We start from the raw sequence: 22,933 nt of genomic DNA, 5'->3' as shown, positions 1-22,933 counted from the left end.
ACAATTGATTTGAGATCTTTCTAGTACATATTGTATTAGGCTCAGCGTTTGTACTAAAAACATGGAATTTGCTTTCAAAAAGTGTTAGCGTCTCTTTCTCCTACTCACCCTTTGTGTGCCTCTGTCCTCTCTGCCAAGGCAGCTGTGTCTGAGTCCAAAATGGGTTGTGGACTAGAGTGCTTTGGCGTCTGTAATCAACTACAGATGACCTCAGCTGAGACATGATCTTAAACAAATGCTAGGCCTTCCAAATGTGTTGGCAGGACTATGTACACCAGTGTTCCCCAACTCTGTCCTGGGTGACCTCCCAGACAGTCCAGTTTTGTTATAGCCCTGCACTAACACACCTGATTCAAGTAATAACCAAGCCCTTGAGTAGTTGAATCAGATGTGCAAGGCTATAACAAAAATGTGGACTGTTTTGTGGTCCCCCAGGAGGGGGTTGGGGAAACTCTGATCTCAACAGATCAAGGCCAGTTATGGCTGTGTGGAGCAACATGTGCATGTACAAACTGTTGTGATTAAGATCTTGCTATTATTCTTCTTGACTCATGATGAAGTCTCACGCTGAAAAAAAGATTGTAAATGTTTTGTTGAATTATGGTGTAATTGAATTAACTTCGTTCTTTTAGGAAAGAAGGAAGAAGTTTGAGAAAGAGAGCGAAAAATATTACTCTCAGTTAGATAAACATCTGAATTTGTCTGCTAAGAAGAAGGAAACTCAGCTGCAGGAGGTTGGTGGAAATCCCTTAACATAGGCTTCCTGTAAAGAGTTCAATGGATTTTATTTTACAAAGTTTTGTTTGTAAAATGTCTTTATTGTATATTAATGCTCCATAATTGGATAACTCAACTAGCTCAATGGCTTAAAGATGAGCTAAGACTAATTGAGCTAAGACTAATTGGAAATAAGCTGCTTTTGTAATCACCATTTGATTCCTCCACAGGCTGACGAGCTGCTGGACAAAGAGAGGCTGAACTTCTATGAGTCGTCAGTGGAGTATGTGTACCAGATCCAGCAGGTGCAGGACCGAAAGAAGTTTGATGTGGTGGAGCCTGTAAGTGCTTTCTTCTTGTCTCCCACACTTCCTGTTTATGCCTCCCTGTGTTGCTGCATGGCTATCCATACATACACACACACAAGGCTATAGATGCTGCCTGTGTAACCTATTATATGATACGGCCACAGTGGATCAATAGCCCTCATCCTGAACTAACTATAGTTACCTCTGAACACCTGCATATTAAGGAAGGCAAGTCTAGCATGGCACTAGGAAACAATTACTCACAATTGCATTGATTTCTCATTGGGCCTAAATGCTAGAGTAGAAATAGGTTAGTGTTAGAGTACATTATGAGTGAGTGTTAAGAACAGCCTTTGAACAGCTGTGAGAGCTTAGAAATCTGGTACTCAAGGCAGGTATGGAGGTGAACTCTTACACTTCACTTCATTAAGTATTATGAAATACATTTGCCCATTAGAAGAATATAGTGACAGGACCATTTTCTGAATGATTATCAATATAATTATATGTTGTGTTTTCAATGGACAGGTGCTGGCATTTCTTCACAGTATCCTAACACTCAACAACCTGACGGTGGAGATGACTCAGGACTTCATGCCCTATAAGCAGGAGCTGCAGCTCAGCTTGCAGAATGTGAGTAGCTACCGATGATAATGAGACTCAATGATGCCTAATGATGGTGGTGATTGGTCTGGTTAGGACTTCAGGAAGCTGTAATAGGGCTTTCTTATAACCATCCAACATGGACTGTTTTGCTGTTATCTGCAGACGCGGAACCACTTTGAGAGCACTCGTGAGGAGATGGAGGAGCTGATGAAGAGAATGAAGCATCCAACCCAGATCGGCAAAATGCACGGCCAGCCAACCATTGAGGGCTACCTGTACTCTCAGGAGAAGTGTACGTATTCATGTTACAGTTTGTTCGTAAACCTGCTGTGTCTTCCCACAAAATGAGTGCCCTTTGATATTTTAAGTAGAAATTGTGCACCAATATTGAATTTTAAAAGCCTGTTATATTAAATTAAGTGCTCTTTAATATAGACCACATGGAAAATTCAAGCAATCAGATTTTTTATATTAATAAAGGCTTGCTAAAGTGCCAAAATTCAGCATTTTGACATGTCCCTCATCAACCCTATGTCACTTCTAGAAAGATTTTAACTCACTTAATCCCTACATTTCTCCAACTTTCACAATCATTGTAAAGACCTAATTATTTTGTTCCTTTGAAAAAATAATTTCAGAATATTATTTTGTTCCTTTGAAAAAGTAATTTCTGAATATTATTTATTTCAGGTGGTTAGTGATTCATTTGTCTGTCCCTCATTTTTAAGGTCAACCCTGGTACTTGAACTGAACTCTCGTTTTAATAAGGTGAAACTATTCCATAAAGAAAACAAAAAAAACATTGAACATCTAATAGTCAAATCATAACGTAAAAGCAGGTGAGCTGGTTCTATACTTTTTGGGCATTTTTATGGTGGAAAACTGAGCAGGTCGAGCATAAACACGTCAACCCTGTTACCCATAGATAAATCAATTCTTGCCCATCTATCAAGTTCATGTTAAAAAAAAAAAAATTCATTCATTTGCCTCTCCCTGTTGCACACAATAAGCTTCCATTCCCCCTTTCACAAGGGGATTTATTTATCGTCAACCCTGTTACGGTCAACCTATTACTTTATTTGGCTCTATATAGGCACTTATTATATCTTGAGATTGGAAAGTCGTTTTTTTTAGGTTTAACATGCGCTCTTTATGACAATGTTAAAATTAGGTGAAATCAAAAGTGAATTTCAACCAAGTTACACTTCTCAAAAGGCACCTAATTGGTGGAACGAACCTGCTATATTCCTCTCAACATGTTGTATTGAATGAGCCCTGACATGATATCCTATCACCCTGCTCTCCCAGGGGCCTTGGGTGTGTCATGGGTGAAGTACTACTGCAAGTATCACAAAGACAGCAAGCTGTTTGTCATGGTCCCTGCTGAACCAAAACCCGCAACCAAACAGGTAGGTCATAAAATTGGTCATAGAATCTTCATTAGACACTTGAACAACTATTTGTTCATCTCTGATATAAGTCAATGAAATTATTCAAATGCATATGTGCTCATATTATGATTGTTTTTTAATTTTAATTTTTGTTCTTTTTGTATTTTTTTTTTGTATTTTTTTTACTTTCTCCAAAGCTGTAATGTAGAGATTATCTCTCTAGGCCTCTCCACCTTCCTTTTACCCACACACTGTGATGCTTTCTTCCAGGGCCCCACAGAGCTGAAGCTTAAATCCTGCTTCCGCCGAAAGACCGAGTCCATAGACAAGCGCTTCTGCTTTGATATCGAAACTTACGAGAGGTTAGTACAAACAAGCCACTTTGAGACTTCGAGATGAGGTAAATTTCGTATAAGATCATACATGCCTTGTGGTATAAACAATTTTGAGCAGTGAGGTGAACAGGTGGTCTACAAGGACGCTGAGTGTGTGTATGTACAGAGTGGATGATAGCCCACACAATCAGTTGGCAGCAGGTGCCTACTTCCTGCTGGAAGTAGATGGCAAACTCAGTGATTTCAGGGGAAGGGAACACCATGAACTCATATTTATACAAGCAAGGCATTCTTTACAATATTTACAGCAGAGGGACGCAAGCCGTACACTAACATTTCATTGTATTTATTATGGATCCACATTAGCTGCTGCCAAGGCATTCACAGAATTCACAACACATTGTGTGCCCCCAGGCCCATTCTCCACTACCACATATCTACAATGAAAAATCCATGTGTACGTGTGCATAGTGTGTATGTTATCGTGTGTGCATGCATGTGTCTGTGCCTATGTTTGTTACTTCACAGTCCACGCTATTCCATAAGGTGTATTTTTTATCAGACAGAGGGACCACAATGGAAATAAGTCTCAGACTTTATTGTGATATCTTTGATGATTTTACTAATGTGCATGTAAGGCTTTTTCACATTTTATGTGTGCTTGTTTTTTTAATGGTCGATTTAATAAACTAAACTAAAAAAGGGAGCTCAGACACCAGCCAATTAAAAAATATATATATATTAGTCAAACATGCTATGCACTAACTGTGACACTTGTTCCTATCACCATAGAAACATACCTGTCACTCTCCAGGCTGTTTCAGAGGCCAACAGGAAGTTATGGATGGAGGCCATGGATGGAAAAGAGCCTGTGAGTTTCTTTACTGGAGGGTCCATACAGCCCCCTTGGTCCAAATGTTATTCTGTACTGTAAAGGCATTGTGTTTTATATTCCTAATCTTGCTGTTTTTCTTTGGTAATGAAATATGATAATGAAAGTCGTATCTTTATAATAATATCATATATTCAGGGTTATTTTTATGATGGCCACAGAAAGCTCCAGAGATATTTGTTTTTGGTGTTTTACATTGTCCTTTCATTCCAGATTTATCATTCCCCAATTCACAAACAAGCTGAAAGTATGTACCATTACCAATGTTCATTATTTGTTGTTTTTTACTGCAGTATAATATAGTAAATTAAACCGTATTAACCTCACTGAACATCCATAAAGACACATTTGTTTGTCATTCCACTGCTTGTGAAATCTGTTAAATGTTACTTGTCTTCCACAGTGGAATTGAATGAAGTTGGATTCAAGTTTGTAAGAAAATGCATTAACTTCGTTGAAACTAAAGGTAAAGTAACCAGAAAGTTCTAGTCCATACCATGCGTTTTGTATGCCGCCTATCAGATTTCATGCCAGTTTCGTCATAGTCAAGTCAGTTTTCCATATTGCCCGTTAGAGGGCAGAGATGAGTTGTGTTTGAAATGAGGGACTCTAAAGCCTCACTGCTATCCTAAATGATCTTTCTCACCAAAGGCCAGCAGTAAATAAAAACACAACGGCTGCATTATGACGTCCAGTCAGGAAGCTTAACTTTACCATTTAGCTCACCACAATAAATGTCCTTATAGTAGAGCACTTCAGTCCATACTACATTTGCTGTTTTACTTTGTTTACAGCAATATAACTAATAACGCACCAGTACTATACATAGCTTTTTAAGAATCATACCACTATGTAGGCAACAAATGTATTACTCCAGAGAGAGTATATTACCATGTGGCATCAGAAAACTGTTAAATGTGTGGGCACATTCAACTGCTATCTCTCAAGCTGCTCAAATTCTTTAGATTCCATGGGGCTTCTCACTTCAGCCCTCCCTAATTCACTCGTCCAATTTATTTACGAGTTTGGTGAGGCACCAGCACTATGGTCCTGTATGGTTTAGTTGGTTGAGCATGGCGCTTGCAAAGCCAGGATTGCGGGTTCGATTCCCAGGGCCAAGATTGCATTAAATGTATTAACGCATGACTGTAAGTCTCTTTAGATAAAAGCGTCTGCTAAATGGCATACATTATACATACATTAAATTATCCTCTTATCTTTCACAACCGGTAAGATATACAGGCCTCGTATGATAACATAAACTCCAGCCATCCACTGGAGCAGTGAAGCAAATCATTCATTTGGAAGAGGCTGGGAAGTAGGCTAACGTTGTGAAGGCGTTGTCTGCTACGTCCCTATTTTCACTCCAGTTGATACAGGCCTGCACTGAGGAACAGCCTGTACATTTCCACTGCTCTGAATTTCTCTGGAGGAAACTCCCCCTTTTCTTTCCTTTTACCTAAACCCCACCCACTCTCTCCTTCTCTCTTTTACAGGACTCACACAAGAAGGAGTATACAGAACTGTTGGCAGTAACATCCAAGTGCAGAAGCTTTTAAATGCTTTCTTTGGTGAGGAAATTACCTAGTCAACATGTTCTCGCTCTCGCTCTCTCGATAGATAGATAGATGGGATTGAAGAATGTTTCATGCAGAGGGGCTGTTTGAAGCACAGTACAGAGATTAAACTGTTACATTTCCCTGTTTTACTGGCACGCCTGAGAACTCAAACTGAATTATTCTGCTTTTTTTTAGATGGTTGAGACAGTTGTTGTGCAAAATTAAGACCTCAGTGATTGGATCATTTCTAACTAATCATAGTATCAAAGCCAATGACACATTTTTAAAAAGCTGCTTTACCCATGTGTGTTCTGACTCTGGCCCAACTCAGCAGTTTTTCTTGGACCAATCAGAACGGTTAGAATGCGTTTGCATTCTAGAAGTCGTCAGGGAGCTACACAGATCCAGACTCATTGCGGAGAACAAAGTAATGTCCGTGGGTGTGGCGTAGCGTTTGGGCGGAGCAAGTATTTTGGGTAGCCAGGCAAACACACAGCAGATTTTGAAGCAATATTAAAAAGCACCAAATGTATATTTATGAAGTAGTTTATGTAATTCCCTTGCCCCTAAAGCAGATGACTGTGACCGGATATAACATTTATTTTTCCCAATATTAAACTAGATGTCACTGTGCTACTGCAAAGGCTTAATTTATCATAAAATTGTATCAATATCATAATCTTGTATCCAACCCGCCATAATAGTTTTATTGTTGTGGAAACAGTGCAAAAGACACTGGCATTTTATATTTACTTGCATTTTAAGATAAATAAAATAATCTGAGACAAACTCGGAAAGTAAATGAATACTTTAATTCACCAATACAGTCAGATATTTCAACTGGCGGCACCTACTGTAGATAACTTGCCAGTGACCTTGAGAAAAGAAAAAAAAGAACACTAATCAGAACGTTTGCAAGGGCCCCTGTAAAAATTTTTTTTTACCATTTCTGCTTAATTTTTTGGGTAATATTTTAACTTTTTTCCATTTTTTTACTTTTTTTTATATATATATATATATATATATATTTTTTTTTAACAAGTAGTCGGGATGAGCATGCGCATCTTCAATATGTAACCATTGTTCCTCTTTAGTGTATTTAACAATATGTCGTGAGTAAAAGCCTTGGGTGACGAGTTGATACAATTCCAAATCTAGAAGGTTAAAACCACCCTCCGATTTAGGGATGTAAAACGTTCCTAATTATTCAGAGTTTTATTTGCCCATATGAAGTCTGTTATGGCCGAGTATACTTTTTGTTTAAAGAATGTCTTTGGTGGGTAATTGGTATTACTGAGAATAAATATACAAACTTTGGTAGCCATGCCATTCTAAAGAGGTTTATTCTACTTGTTACATTTATGGGGAGATTATTTAATTGAATTAGATCTGAATTAGATCTGGGATAAAGTTATCTTAATAGATTTGTTTTATTGTCACTTAAATATCCTAAGTATTTACATTTTTTTATGGTTCACTTAAAGGAGTGCTGTAGATCATAAGTTAAATTGTATTTTTCCTATTGCCATAATTTCATTTTTTTCACGTTAATTTTATCTTGAGATTCTATCAACTCGTCACGAAAGGCTTTTACTTGTTAAATGCACTAAAGAGGAACAATGGTTACATATGGAAGATGCGCATGCTAATCCCCAGACTATTTTCATGTATTGTCAGTGCAAACATGAGGGGGAGAGGACATCGCAAACTCGTACCCAGTGGTCATTTATAATATGTAATTCTTGGGGGGGGGGGGGGCTCATGGAGCAGAGAGAAAAAAGTGGGATGCATGCCAGCAAAGCCACAATACAGGATATTTTTATGAAATGTATTATTTCAGGTGGAAAGTTGAAGGCTTCCAAAGTTTTGAATAGAAAAGGCCACTCGACGGTGAAAAGCCTTTTCAGTATCAACAGCCATTATTGATACATCTTGTTTTTTAGTGTACTGTATTATACTGACACATGTTTTATTTGTAAGTGTATATTTCTAATAAACCATGTTGGCTTAATATGTATCAAGTCTGGTAATACTTCTGCCATTCTGTTGCTTATGAGTATTGTTATTATTTTATTGTCACAATTTATTACATTTATGGGTCTGTAATCTGATGGGGACTCCATATTTTTTAATATAACTGAAATAACTGTTTGATACATGAAACTCAGAAGCACTGAATTGAGTGACGCGTGTTGTCATTTGAGTAAATAGGGGCACTACTTTGTCCCAGAATATCAAATAAAATGATATGGGAAAGATGCCCATTGTGCTTTCCTCTGCGCTAATGTTTTAAGTGTCTAATATTTCTTCTTGGGTGATCTTTTTCTAGCTGCTGATGGTTGTTTCAAAGTTATTGAGTCTAAGAAGGCTGTAGGATCAGTCCAACTATTTAATTCAGATTTTTGTAGAAGTGTTTAAAATTGGTATGAATAGTGTTTCTAATTAAAGCGTTTATCCTTATTTTTTTCAAATTAGAACTGGTTTGCTGTTTATTTGTTTTGGGAGGGCTGCGAGGTGTTTCAGGTTTATTTGCTATTAAATAGTATGCTTTATTTGAGTTTAACCTGTACTTGTTGTCACTCTTCAGAATTGTGTTTTCTTGTTTGTTTTTAATCGGCTTTCTCCTCTTCCTGTAGACCAGAAATGCCCAGGGGATGTGGATTTCCACAGCTGTGACTGGGACATTAAAACCATCACAAGTGCCATGAAGTTTTATCTCCGGTATGTTCCTGTCCTGTTAAATGTTGTCAAACTCATTCTTTATAGGCAGCTCCTTTACAGGCTCCTCTATACTTGATTGATTAATTAAGGTCACTAATTAGTGGGAAACTCCCCCTCAGCTGGTTGTCTAGGTCTTAATTGAAAAGAAAAACCCGCAGACACTAGGCCCTCCATGGAAGGAGTTTGACACCCCTGTCTTAAATCATCTAGCAGGTGACATTCAACAGCCAGTTGCTCTGGAACAACATGTTCTATAGAACGATGTTAGACCAAGCTTTGTTTGATGCCCATTAGCACTCAGCTTCTAAATTAGAGACATTTAAAGAGGGAGAAACAGCGCTCTGCAATTTCCGGACTGTATTCTTTGTTTTATGAGAAAATATAATGCCATGTTTTGAAATAAGTTATGTGCTGTGATTTAGATATACTACATATTAAAGTTGTAATCATCTATGCTGGCAAAGGATGAGAGGTTTCTCTCTGCTCCATGGGCCTAGTATAATTGTTTGCTGTTTAAAGTGCTCAGTGACAAGGCCTCTTGTCTTCAAGGCCTCTTGTCTTCAAGGCCTCTTGTCTTCAAGGCCTCTTGTCTTCAAGGCCAGGTTTTTATCCTCCCCCAATACCCCTCATAATGATTTACTCACAGGTTTTGTCTCCACACTTTGAGGAGGCCAGTCCGCTGCTTGAAGGCTTACATTAGGCCTTTGGTCACTCATGCCTTAATACTGCATTGTTAAGTCTAATTTCAGACTAGGAAGGAACATTTTGATAAGGAGACCTTTGTCAGTGGACTCTTAAATTCATTCAGAATGAGTACTGTAGCACTTGTTGATGCTGAAAGTGCATAAGCAACAATTCAGTAGCAGTTATTAAAAAGGCTGTTTTAGGGTATGATGTGAGTGTTGGAGTATTTGTACTGTACTTGTTTACCTGATCGTGTGTGTTCATCCACAGGAGTTTAACAGAGCCTCTGATGACCTACGGTCTCAACAGGGACCTCATCTTAGCAGCAAGTAAGATGTGTTTTCACACTTACTGATGTAAAAACAACAATGACTTGGAGAAACAATTATTCAGACCCACTTCAAGATCCGATAACATTTTATTTGCACATGGCTTACACACTTTAAAAAGAAAATCTGCACCAGGCCACTGAACTGATGGATTTCTGTTATCAGAACATGTACAGTAGTAGGACAGATTTCTAGATCTTTAGGATAGTCTCATGGCACATTTTACTTTTCCTTCTCATGCGAGGGCATGTTTTTGTCGAACACTTTTTGGGTATCGTACAAGTCATTAGAAGTAATGTGTAGCACAGTTAGTAGAGCAGTGCTCTTGCAACACCAGGGTTGTGGGTTCGATTACCACGCTGGACCAGTACGAATAAAATATAAAAATGTATGCGCTCACTACTGTCACTCTGGATATGACTAAAATGTAAAATTACATTTTAAGGTTGGCTTTGGGAGCTGAGCAACAGGTGGTTTACTTCCACATCTTGTTTTATGTCTTCCAAGTGCTCTTTCTACAGTTAATTGTACATTTGTTCTCCATCAGAGTGAGTTCACTCTCAAGTTCAACAGGCTGGGTTACAGCTATAAAAGGGAAGGGGAGAAAAACATTCTCTCTGTTCAGTACTGTAAATTTAAAGTCAAATCCCTATTTATTAATTTTTTTCTTTATACATTTTTTTATAAAAATACACACACCATCTGTGTGTTCCCTGTGACAAAAAGCAATAACAAAGAAAAAGGGTATAATAGCATCAGGCATTTTCTTTTATTAGATCCAGTCAATTAAAGTTCCTACCTCTGGATATCTTATTCAGTTCTCCTGCGGGGGATCCTAGTCCCTTGCCTCCTAACGTAATTTTGTTTTGGTCCGTTTCTCCACAGACTGGATCCACAGTATCATAGTGGGTGTGAAAAACTCCATATTGTGTTTGAACATGCCATAATTAAATGGTAAAAGCATGTTATACACCAGCTCTAAACCTCTTAACTGAGATGGTGTCCTGGGGCATGGGAGCTTATCTTTTAACTTTTTGAGGTTCACATTACACCACAATGTAGCAGCAGGTGTGCAACTGGACACCTGAAATATTTTGACTGGGATGAGGATTAGGCTTTGCTGATGAACTTTCTCATACACAATGTCTATGCATATAAAGCAAAAAAGTGTTACCCAAATCAAAATATATTTTATATTGATGGCAGCTTTGCACACACTTGGCATTCTCTCAACCAGCTTCACCTGGAATGCTTTTCCAACAGTCTTGAAGGACTTCCCACATATGCAGAGCACATGTTGGCTGCTTTTCCTTCACTCTGCGGTCCGACTCATCCAAAACCATCTCAATTTGGTTGAGGTCGGGGGATTGTCGAGGCCAGGTCATCTGATGCATCACCCTCCTTCTTGGTAAAATAGCCCATACTGTACACAGCCTGGAGGTGTGTTGGGTCATTGTCCTGTTGAAAAACAAATGATAGTCCCACTAAGCCCAAACCAGATGGGATGGCGTATCGCTGTAGAATGCTGTGGTAGCCATGCTGGTTAAGTGTGCCTTAAATTCTAAATAAATCACAGTGTCACCAGCAAAGCACCCCCACACCATAACACCACCTCCTCCATGCTTCACGGTGGGAACCACACATGCAGAGATCATTCATTCACCCACACCGCGTCTCACAAAGACACGGCGGTTGAAACAAAAATCTCCAATTTGGACTCCAGACCAAGCCCAAGCTAGTCTCTTCTTCTTATTGGTGTCCTTTTAGTAGTGGATGATTCTTTGCAACAATTTGACCATGAAGGTCTAATTCACATAGCCTCCGCTGAACAGTTGATGTTGCGTTGTCTGTTACTTGAACTCTGAAGAATTTATTTGGGTTGCAATTTCTGAGGCTGGTAACTCCAATGAACTCTGGGTCTTCCTTTCCTGTGGCGGTCCTCGTGAGAGCCAGTTTCGTCATAGCGCTTGATGGTTTTTACGACTGCTCTTGAAGAAACTTTCAAAGTTCTTGACATTTTCCGTATTGACTGACCTTCATGTCGTAAATGAATGATGGACTGTCATTTCTCTTTGCTTATTTGAGCTGTTCTTGCCATAATATGGACTTGGTCTTTTACAAAATAGGGGTATCTTCTGTATACTACCCCCACTTCCTTGTCACAATACAACTGATTGGCTCAAATGCATTGAGAAGGAAAGAAATTCCACAAATTAACTTTTAACCAGGCACACCTTTTAATTGAAATGCATTCCAGGTGACTACTTCATGAAGCTGGTTGAGAGAATGCCAAGTGTGTGCAAAGCTGTCATCAAGGCAAAGGTTGGCTATTTGAAGAATCTCAAATATAAAATAGATTTGGATTTGTTTAACACTTTTTGGTTTCTACATGATTCCATATGTGTTATTTCATAGTTTTCATGTCTTCACTATTATTCTACAATGCAGAACATAGTAAAAAAAAAAATTGAATGAGTAGGCGTTCAAACTTTTGACTGGTACTGTGTGTGTGTGTGTGTGTGTGTGTGTGTGTGTGTGTGTGTGTGTGTGTGTGTGTGTGTGTGTGTGTGTGTGTGTGTGTGTGTGTGTGTGTGTGTGTGTTATATGGATTGTGTTAATTACCAATGAATACTTTCACATTGCTCTTAACATAATAGGTCTCAATCTAACTTATGGACAATATGTCAGTTATTGCTCATGTAAAAATTTTTTTTTATCTTGTTTCTTAGAATCAGATAGTCTAGATGATCGACTGGGTGCAATCCACTCCCTGACATACAAACTCCCAGAGAAGAATCGAGAAATGCTAAGCCTACTGATCCAACACCTGGTGAAGTAAGAGCTAACCTGAAATGACATGCCACTGTGCTTCAGTCTCTCTGTGCCTCCTAACTGATGAAGTTATACAAGTTATGCTTATTTAGGCCTTTTCTTGTTTTGTAATTGCATTTGTGGTGTTGCATGTGTATCAGTGAAGGGATTAAGTGGCATCTGTTCAGATGGGTAAAGTATCTGACTGAGACTCATGCATCTATGCATAGTGTTAATGTAAATTTAAACAGGAAAATACCGGTCCAATCTTCCTAAAATAATACTTTTATTTAATGCATTAATTGTAGTTGTGCAATTATAAATTGACATTAACTGGCATTAACTTGTTCCCTATTTGAGAGGTGTTTGTTCCTGTTGGACATGTCTTTAGAGAATCATGTTGTTTACGAACCCGTCTGGATTCCTGTTGGCAGTGTCTGCAGCAACAGTGGAGACAACCTGATGACTCCCTCCAACATGGGTGTGATCTTTGGCCCCACCCTGATGAGGGCAGAGGAAGAGACTGTGGCAGCCATGTTGGATATAAAGTTCCAGAACATTGTTGTTGAGATTCTAATCGAGGACTACACCAAGGTGAATTTGAAAAATGTCATTACCTTTCCTCCTTTGCAAAGAGCTCAAGAGTCATGTGATTGTTATTTAATGCACTGTGGCATCATAAACATTCAAGTATTCCATGGTACACTACATTCTAGATTTTATTAAATGCATGTTCTCAAGTTGAATGTCTATAAAATGTAAGTCCTTTTGGATGTGCTGGGGTGATTACAGATCTTCTACACTGCGCCAGAGGAGAGTTCCACAGCCCCACCCATGCCGCCTCCAAGGATTACCCCAAGGAAACGGCAACCAATCACCATCTCCAAGCGCACGCCCCGCGTCTACCCAGCAGTTAATTATGGCCAGCTCCAGAACACTGAGAGTAATTATCAGCCTCTGGTTTAATCATCATCCTTATGATCACCATTATTATCATTACCATCCCTTGTCCTGTGAATGCAAATAATTATATTAGGATTATTACAGTGTACACTTGGTATGTGTAAGGTGATTTATACAGTTGGTGGCTGACGTTTATTCTGGGCACAGTATTACTGCAAGTGTGAATCTTAAGTACTCGTTGTGAATTGCAAAAATAGAATGGTGCTTTTACTTTTCTTTCTAAATGTTTGATCTTTACATGAATCGCATTCCCTTTGATGGGACATTTTTATCAAGCCATTTTGTTGATTCGTAAACAATAAGCATTACATTTTTTTGCATAGTGGCCAATGGCATATCCAGATGTTGGCTTACTACGACCTCCTCCTCAGCCAAGTTGAACCATTAATTGTTTTTGTTAACTGCGCTTAAAGAAAGGCAGTTGGAGGTCTTGCTTAGGCCATGCTCACTGAATGGAAGTTATTGCTTTAGGCTAAATCATGTAATTTATATCTCTTTTAACTTGGGGTTAAATGTCTGTGTGAGTCATGCCTTTCATTTTACTGTCGTATGGAAAGATGTGGAACACTTGCAGCGTGTCCTCCCCTCATTGTGTGGTATTTTATTTATCACTCTTCTGAGTTCCTGCTTGGAGTCACTAAATAACCAGCTCCGATTTGCTTGACAACAAACTACCACCTGTCTAAATCCCTCGCAGCATTTGAATAGTGTAGGTACCACTGGAAACCTGGCCAACATCATGACTCCAGATGAGAGTGCAACCCAGTCACCTGTTTACTTTTTAATCTCCTAGATAAATAGATCATTGTTATACACAATTCACTTTCCTTAAAACCATATTTTTCTCCAGCTCAGACTATTAATCCATAAATGTATTTAACTGTAAAGGTTTTGTGCTTTCTGCCATTATTAAATGCATCCGCCCAAATGCCAACATTAGACTTGCTTTTATAATACTCTACGAACCTTAGGAAAAGTACCAGATGTTTCTGCAAAAGCTAATGAGATCCAAATAAACAAATAAAATCATATAATCTTTCATTTATTTTTTATAATGGTTAATATTTTTTTTTATTGGGTTTAATTATTCATTTTCTAATAGGTATGCTATTAAAATATGCTACGATCACTCATACTACATGTATAGACATACCATTCTGTAAGTAGAAGTATACTACTCATGATAGGTAGGAGCTCAGGAGAAGTAATGATATCAAGTTCAAAATCAGTTAAAACAACCTCTGCACTAAACCCAACCACAAGAAGATAATCCAGGCATATGCCTGGGCTGAATGTGTACTCTATTTGTATGTTGATTTGAAAATGTTCCTGTGTTTGTCTCACAGATGAGCAGAATGGTAGCAGACCAGAGGGGGTGGATGTTGGTGGGGACACCCCAACGAGCCCCACACCTCTCCAGAGGACCAAACCCATAACTGCCCCTCCACGGCTCCCTCGAGAACCTCCTCAGAGGCAGGCCCTCCTGCCCAGGCCATCCATCCGCCAGGACAGACACTCAGACTCTGACGTCGCCAAACTGGTTGCTAAGCTACCGGATGGAGGTCAGAGGCCAGATGCAACAGCCAATGGAGAGACGGGAGTCACTGTGAACCGAGCGCAGTCCTTCCAAGGCAGAAGACCACCTCGAAGTGTTGCGGTCATTCGAGAAGGTAGCGGAACAACCTGTGGCCTATACAAACACGCTATGAATTCTAGACTGCATTTTATACTCCGCTTAACAACAGTGCAGCAGTACAGTACCTAGCTGCTCTGTGGTACTGATATCATGTTCAATGAGAAAGAAGGTTGAAAGTGGATTTCATTGTGTTAGCTCTTGGTTCTGTTATGGAAGCTAAGGTTTTCGTTCCTTGTATTGCTGCAGAAAGTGACGGTGTGATCAAAACGAGGTCTCCGGCTGAGAAGCCTGCCATCTGCAGACCTCCAACCAGACCCCCTGACCCCCCTAGCCGATACCCTGCACCCCACAAGAGCCCCACTGCAACCCCCAGCGAGGACACCCCGGCGTCGTAGTGAGTAGACCTTAGAACTCAGCCAGACCCAGACATTCCATCCAGACTGATTAAAATCTTAATCAAGAGAACAATCACAAAATGATGTGTTTAGCCTTGTTTCCTTTTGGTCTTTCTCCAGTCCTTGTAAGTCTTGTTAAATGTGTTTTGAACCCTTCACAACATACTAATTCCATTGGCTGCATTTAGGTCAAAGATTTTACTCTTTCGCTAGTGTGTTAAGATATTCCCCACTGTGATTTCAGTGTCAATTTATCACATTGTAGCTACAAAATAACCTACAATTTGCTACTACCCAATGACCAGTCTTGTACTCTGTACATGCCTGCTCCTGTTGTTTTACAAGGGGTATGCAGTGCGATGCCATAACACTGAGTATACAAAACATTAAGAACACCTGCTATTCCATGACATAGTTTTCACCTGGATTCACCCGGTTAGTCTATGATCCCTTATTGATGTCACTTGTTAAATCCACTTCAATCAGTGTAGATGAAGGGGTGGAGACTGGCTAAATAAGGATTGTTAAGCCTTGAGACAATTGGGACATGGATTGTGTATGTGTGCCATTCAGAGGGTGAATGGGCAAGACAAAATATTTAAGCGCCTTTGAACGGGGTATGGTAGTAGGTGCCAGGTGCACCAGTTTGTGTCAAGAACTGCAATGCTGCTGTTTTTTTTACGCTCAACAGTTTCCCATGTGTATCAAGAATGATCCACTTCCCAAAGGACATCCAGCCAACTTGGCACAATTGTGGGAAGCATTGGAGTCAACATGGGCCAGCATCCCTGTGGAACGCTTTCGACACCTTGCAGAGTCCATGCCCCAACCAATTGAAGCTGTTCTGAGGGCAAAATGGGGGGTGCTCAATATTAGTACGGTGTTCTCAATGTTTAGTATACTCAGTGTATATTTAGGGTGAATTTTTCTGCCCACTAAACGCCAACAAAATGCAAAAATGGAAAAGTATTAATCATAATACTTGCACTCTGGTGCATCTCAAAAGCTCTCTTTTACAATAATAAGCACTTCATTTTTTTATAACGCTTTTCAATACGAGTAACAAAGTGCTTCACATCATAACATAATAAAATAAAAGTACAAAGGAAGGAGAAGGAAAAATATAGCTAATTAAAATGAGATAATGGCAATAATGTACGTGCATCTCAAGTAAACAGTGTGCACAACAGATGAGATCACAAGCTGCCAAACTCCTTTTGTATTACATGCCCTCCTGTCTATTTTTAAATATTATTGTTTTGTAACATCCTAAGTAACATGCCATTTTCACATTGTCAGGGCTATTTAGTGGGCAGAAAATGTTGCCCATAACGTTTTGTCATTGTACTCCAAAAGAGTGTTTGGTCTGCTGTAAAGCCCAACATGTCTCAGGGATGAACTGGGATGAATCTGTCTTTCTCTTTCTCCAGCGTTGCTTCCAAAGCCAAGTTTTTTGAGAATGCTTCAAGGCAATTTGGAAGGTAGGTTCAAAACAAAGCTCTATCTCCACACGCCCCTTTGTTAGATGATGAGATGGCAGTGGATACAGTCAGGGTTGGCAAGGCCTCAACATGCTGCAAAGCCAAGTTGTTTAAACGTAATGCGTCCCTGTGACTGCTGAGAAATAAATCGATCAGTTGACTTTAATGATGAACCAATGAAAGTATCCTGGTCTTAAAAATGTAAGTAGTCCCTGTCACTGATCTCAGGTTGTTTGACGATTTAGAATTGAAGAGGAGCTGAGATGTTGTCTTGAAGTAGCTCAAGTGAATATTGAAACCAATCTTGATCATCAGACTATGTCCATGCTTGTATGACTGACGTGATAAGCTTGTGATAACTCTCACAGACACACATTTTCTCCCCACTAACAATCTTACTGCCACAGACCTACATTGTTTTCCACTAAAAAGCTTTAAACAAGGGGTTGAGCTGATGTTACATTCAGTGACTATGTGGCTTCCTGGTGTCAGGTGTAACCTGGTAACTCTGAGTAAAACCTTGACAGAGCCACCTTGAGTTTCAGACTAAATAAAGAAGAGGGGCACAGACTGCACAGCTGTTGTTTTGTCCCAAATTAAGCATAGAGGCCAACCTCAAATGTCAAATTATTTGTAGCCTCATGGACTGTTTGGTTCAAATCCAGTAAATGATTGTATGCTGTTATGTACTGTAATGATGAACTTCCATCAATTTTAAGAGTATTTCATAATAAAAGAATTGTGTATACACAAGCCAGACAGGTAAAGCACATACAGAATAATGAAGTAGAAGCTTTCAAGCTAACGGGTTAATCTAGACAATAGTTGTGCTTGCAAACTGTAACTGTTGGAGAAATTCAAATGTATTTTTAAAATGGTATTTGCATCTGACATTGTTGCATATTTCATGTGTAATGTGTTCTGCTTCCCTCATGTAGCTCATCGGTCTCACCTCCAGCATCTACTTTGCTCAATGTGAAAGAAGAGGTATGATGTCCTATAATTTCTTTCTCTCTCCCACCCCCTCCATTTTGGGAACAGGCAGACAGAGGGAGGGTAATGGTTTGAGTGAGATGCTGCAGAGGTGATTTAGAGGTAGTTGAGATAATAGCTTGGCTTCATACGTGTACCTGAAACTGTATTTCAGATGCATGTTATTGTTTGAAATTGGCCTTGCTCAGCTTTTATGAACTTATTTGGCCCATAAATCTTTGAAATAGATTTTACAAAAACGATTTACTTTGGTTTTGATTACAAAGTGCAATCTTTATTTTCCTTTATAATTTAAGTTGATTAGTCTGTTACCATGGCCTCTACTCCTGTGGAACTGCAGTGAGTATCTGGACACACACTGTCCTGTTGTGGAATGGAGGCATGCTCTCAGAATGACAGCACTTTTGTCCTGTCAGTGGATATCCTCCTGCTTGTTGTTATAAGGGACCCAATTAACATGTTGTTTAACTTGTGATAAAGGAGCTCCGGTCTAGATAGGATGCCTTTACATGTCTCCGTCTGATCCGCATCTTTTAGCTTTTGGCATCTGGATCGATATTATATGGGATCAACTCCAATATAATGTGTTAACTAAATTAATCCTGGTCCAAGTGGCTAGTTCCAGTATCCAGGAATTTGACACACAATATTATGACACGTTTCACATTCAATTTCAAACTGCTAAAAAAAAAGCTACTGTAGCTACCTGATACCATTTGGAATTCACATATTCTATAATGTAGTACCCTATTGTTCCAGGTTGACATTAAAGCACCCCAAGTTGCTCAGCTGTAGCACAATATTATTAACTAGCATCTTAAATCAAAACTGATAACAAAAGGTGCAGGTCCTAAGAAAGTCTGAGTTGAGTTATATGCATTGCTATCTACTCCTGTTCATGATGCACTTTGATGAATGAAAACAGACCACGGAAATTCTGATGTGCTGAATACCATAATACATTTGGTTAAGCTTGAGGTTAGTCCTACTATACCAACAATGATAAGTAACAAATTATCCACACTGTCACACTACAGAATGCTGTGTCTTTGTTAGATCTAGTTAGATGTATTTCATCATTCCCATGTTCTTAAGAACCCTTAAAGCTGGAATACGTAGCGGTGAAACTGCCACGTCCAACGAAGATGTTACTTCAAACATGTTTTATTTATTTTGTAGGACATCATTGCACATCCTTGCACACGCGATAGAACAGCAGAGTATGTAATACAATTTATTTTAAAAATGTTCACCACAATGCTGGATGCTCCTCTGTCCTCTTCTTCATAAACAAAACATGTAACAAATGCGCCTGGGGCGACCAGTGGCGCTGTTTCACCTAATGCGGAGCTCAGCTTTAAGAACTCTTAACTAAATTATTTTAGATTGTGGAATCCAAATAACCACTGGTTTATTAGAATGATCAGCAGTTCAAATGTTTGCAATTGTTTTTGTTTTTTTTACCGTTTGTTGGTATCTCTCTGTTTCCATTTGGGTACTGTCATTCATACAACACTCCAATATTGTTTATTTTGGTCCTACTTCGTATGTAGTGTCACTAAGGCCATCATTTACATGGTAATTACATTGGCAGCTACTGTACATTGTACCTAGTGTGGGGCCATATTGCTACATAGTACTAGCAACTGTTATACCTGTTAGTGGCTTGCACCATTGCAGATAACCTCACAATGGAGAATACTGTGTAATTTTAAGAAAGCATTATATTGTGAAGGGAGGTTTATGCAAAGCTAATATGTATAGCATTAAAAAAGTTTGTCTTCAATGATTTCTGTCTCAGAATATTTTGTGAATGATTGACAGCGCAGGTAAGAGCTCATCATTAGAATTCCCAGAGGTTTTTGGCTCATCTTAAAATGTTGTCTTCACTCCCATTTTGATTTCTGTGAACATTTGGACAAAGAAACATTCCTTGTCTTGTCTCTCTTACCTGCTTGATCCTGTCTGTCAACAAAATATTTAACAGCAACAGCTGTATTGATGTTTTTATGTTGATTGTATAAAACAAATATGCTCTTCAATGTCCTGTCTTAAACTAATTGTCAGCTTTTATTTTTCCATTGTATGCATTGTGTAAGTGTTGTATTGATTTATCAAGAAACATGCCCCATGTATCAGCATGAAAAGTAAAATAAATCAACTTTCCACTCTTTCTCAAAAACATTGAAAAGTGTGATCAGAATGGTTAATTAGTTGAGCATAAGGGGACTAGCGTGGTCATATCCACATGACAAAAAAAACAACTATAACTCAAATGCAGGGCAAGAGAATACTGTATAAAGTTACTCCAATGCGTTTTTTTCTAAGAGGGATTTTCATTGTCAGAATTTGAGAAAAGGGAGACTTCGATGAACAGTGGCCATGATACATGCAGCAGTCAAATCAAATGTTATTTGTCACACATGCGCCAAATCCAACAGCTGTAGACCTTATCCGCGAAATGCTTACTTACAAGCCTTTAACCAACAATGCAGTTCATTGCTAAATAAACTAAAGTAACACAACAAGATTACATAACAATAGCAAGGCTATATACAGGGGGTTCCAGTACCGAGTCGTTAGTTGAGGTAATTTGTACATGTAGGTGGGGGTAAAGTGACTATGCATAGATAGATAGATGGATAGTAAACAGCGAGTAGCAGCAGTGTAAAAACAAAGGGGATGTCAATGTAAATACTCCGGTGGCCATTTGATTAATTATTCAGCAGACTTATGGCTTGGGGGCAGAAGCTGTTAAGGAGCATTTTGGGCCTAGACTTGACGCTCCGGTACCGATTGCCGTGCAGTAGCAGAGAGAACACTCTATGACTTGAGTCTTGGACTATTTTTTGGGGGCCTTCCTCTGACACCGCCTAGTATATAGGTCCTCTATGGCAGGAAGCTTGGCCACAGTAATGTATTGGGCCGTATGCACTACCCTCTGTAGCGCCTTAGGGTCAGATGCCACGAAATTGCCATACCAGGCGGTGATGCACCCGATCAGAATGCTCTCGATGGTGCAGCTGTAGAACGTTTTGAGGATCTGGGGACCCATGACAAATCTTTTCAGTCTCCTGAGGGGGAAAAGGTGTTGCGTGCCCTCTAAATGACTGTCGTGGTGTGTTTGGACCATCATAGTTTGTTGGTGATGTGGACACCAAGGAACTTAACTCTCGACCCGCTCCACTACAGCCCCGTCGATGTTAATGGGGGTCTGTTCGCCCCTCCTTTTCCTGTAGTCCACGATCATCTCCTTTGTCTTGCTCACATTGAGGGAGAGGTTGTTGTCCTGGTACCACACTGCCAGGACTCTGACCTCCTCCCTATAGGCTGTATCATCGTTGTCTGTGATCAGGCCTTCCACTGTTGTCATCAGCAAACTTAATGATGGTGTTGGAGTCATGCTTGGCCTTGCAGTCGTGGGAAAATAAAGTCAACAGTTTGGTTTTATGCGGGCTACAGTACCAATGTCTTAAATATTGCACATGAACATATTGGAAGATATGTTCATGTGCAATATCTTGGAAGATTAGTCCAAATGAGGACTAAAAAACAAACAAGACATTTTCCACATTTTGTTATATTACAGCCTTACTCTAAAATGATGAGGAATTAAAAAAAATCCAATCTACACCCATACCCCATAATGACAAAGCAAAAACATGTTTTTATAAAGAAAATTTAAAAGAAAATGATTTACATAAGTATTCAGACCCTTTGCTATGAGACTGGACAATGAGCTCTGGAGCATCCAGTTAACATTGATCATCCTTGATGTTTCTACAACTTGATTTCAGTCCACCTGTGGTAAATTCAATTGATTGGACATGATTTGGAAAGGTACCAAAACATTTTGGAAGCATTGACGGGTCCCCCCCATCATTCATAAATGGAAGAAATTTCGAACCACCAAGCCTATTCCAAGAGCTTGCCGCCCAGTCAACTGACCAATCGAAGGAGAAGGGCTTTGGTCAAGGACGTGTCCAAGAACACGATGGTCACTGACAGAGCTCGAGAGTTCCTCTGTGGAGATGGGAGAACCTTCCAGAAGGACAACCATCTCTGCAGCACTCCACCAATCAGACCTTTTGTGGTAGTGGCCACACAGAAGCCGCTCCTCATTAAAAGGCCCATGACAGCCCGCTTGGAGACTCTCAGACCATGAGAAACGAGGTTCTCTGGTCTGATGAAACCAAGATTAAACTCTTTGGCCTGAATGCCAAGCGTCACGTCTGAAGGAAACCTGGCACCATCCCTATGGTGAAGCATGGTGGTGGCAGCATCATGCTGTGGAGATATTTTTCAGCAGCAGGGACTGGGAGACTAGTCCGGATCAAGGGAAAGATGAACGGAGCAAAGTACAGAGAGATCCTTGATGAAATCCTGCTCCAGAGCACTCAGGACCTCAGACTGGGTTCACCTTCCAACAGGTTCACCTTCCAACAGGACAATGACCCGAGGCACACAGCCAATATAAAGCAGGAGTGGCTTTGATACAAGTCGCTGAATGTCCTTGAGTGGCCCAGCCTGAGCCCGGACTTGAACCTAATCGAAAATCTTTGCAGCGACGCTCACCATCCAACCTGACAGCGCTTGAGAGGATTTGCAGAGAAGAATGGGAGAAACTCCCCAAATACAGGTGTGCCAAGCTTGTAGCGTCTTACACAAGAAGACTCGAAGCTGTAATCGCTGGCAAAGGTGCTTCAGCAAAGTACTGAGTTAAAGGGTTTGAATACTTACAGTATCAGTCAAAGGTTTGGACACCTACTCATTGCAGGCTTTTTCTTTATTTTTACTATTTTCTACATTGTAGAATAATAGTGAAGACATCAAAACCATGAAATAACACATGGAATCATGTAGTAACCAAAAAAGTGTTGAACAAATCAAAATATATTTTAGATTCTTCAAAGTAGCCACCCTTTGCCTTGATGATAGCTTTGCACACTCTTGGCATTCTCTCAACAGCTTTCCAACAGTCTTGAAGGAGTTCCCACATACACAGAGCATTTGTTGGCTGCTTTTCCTTCACTCTGTGGTCCAACTCATCCCAAACCATCTCAATTGGGTTGAGGTCATGTGATTGTGGAGGCCAGGTCATCTGATTCAGTA

General features: G+C 39.7%; 1 protein-coding gene across 1 annotated transcript in view; it reads left to right on the top strand.

The window, feature by feature from the left end:
- The window catches only part of ophn1 (oligophrenin 1), a 44,312-nt gene extending 24,307 nt beyond the window's left edge, over positions 1 to 20,005 (top strand). Inside the window, exons 5-23 of the mRNA XM_014137514.2 lie at positions 633 to 734; positions 948 to 1,058; positions 1,554 to 1,658; positions 1,794 to 1,923; positions 2,940 to 3,040; positions 3,293 to 3,384; positions 4,150 to 4,228; positions 4,463 to 4,496; positions 4,653 to 4,715; positions 5,746 to 5,820; positions 8,445 to 8,529; positions 9,484 to 9,542; positions 12,272 to 12,377; positions 12,788 to 12,947; positions 13,146 to 13,296; positions 14,663 to 14,986; positions 15,199 to 15,346; positions 16,778 to 16,828; positions 17,767 to 20,005. Coding sequence (XP_013992989.1) covers positions 633 to 734; positions 948 to 1,058; positions 1,554 to 1,658; positions 1,794 to 1,923; positions 2,940 to 3,040; positions 3,293 to 3,384; positions 4,150 to 4,228; positions 4,463 to 4,496; positions 4,653 to 4,715; positions 5,746 to 5,820; positions 8,445 to 8,529; positions 9,484 to 9,542; positions 12,272 to 12,377; positions 12,788 to 12,947; positions 13,146 to 13,296; positions 14,663 to 14,986; positions 15,199 to 15,346; positions 16,778 to 16,828; positions 17,767 to 17,821 — 2,031 coding nt within the window. The 3' untranslated portion in view covers positions 17,822 to 20,005. The remainder of the gene's footprint in view (positions 1 to 632; positions 735 to 947; positions 1,059 to 1,553; positions 1,659 to 1,793; positions 1,924 to 2,939; positions 3,041 to 3,292; positions 3,385 to 4,149; positions 4,229 to 4,462; positions 4,497 to 4,652; positions 4,716 to 5,745; positions 5,821 to 8,444; positions 8,530 to 9,483; positions 9,543 to 12,271; positions 12,378 to 12,787; positions 12,948 to 13,145; positions 13,297 to 14,662; positions 14,987 to 15,198; positions 15,347 to 16,777; positions 16,829 to 17,766) is intronic.
- Positions 20,006 to 22,933: the final 2,928 nt, after the last annotated feature.

This window comes from Salmo salar, chromosome ssa13 (assembly GCF_905237065.1).
Source record: "Salmo salar chromosome ssa13, Ssal_v3.1, whole genome shotgun sequence".
In the NCBI taxonomy this organism is placed as follows: Eukaryota; Metazoa; Chordata; class Actinopteri; order Salmoniformes; family Salmonidae; genus Salmo; species Salmo salar.
Note: the sequence above shows the minus strand (reverse complement) of the source record. Positions and strands in the feature narration are given on the sequence as shown.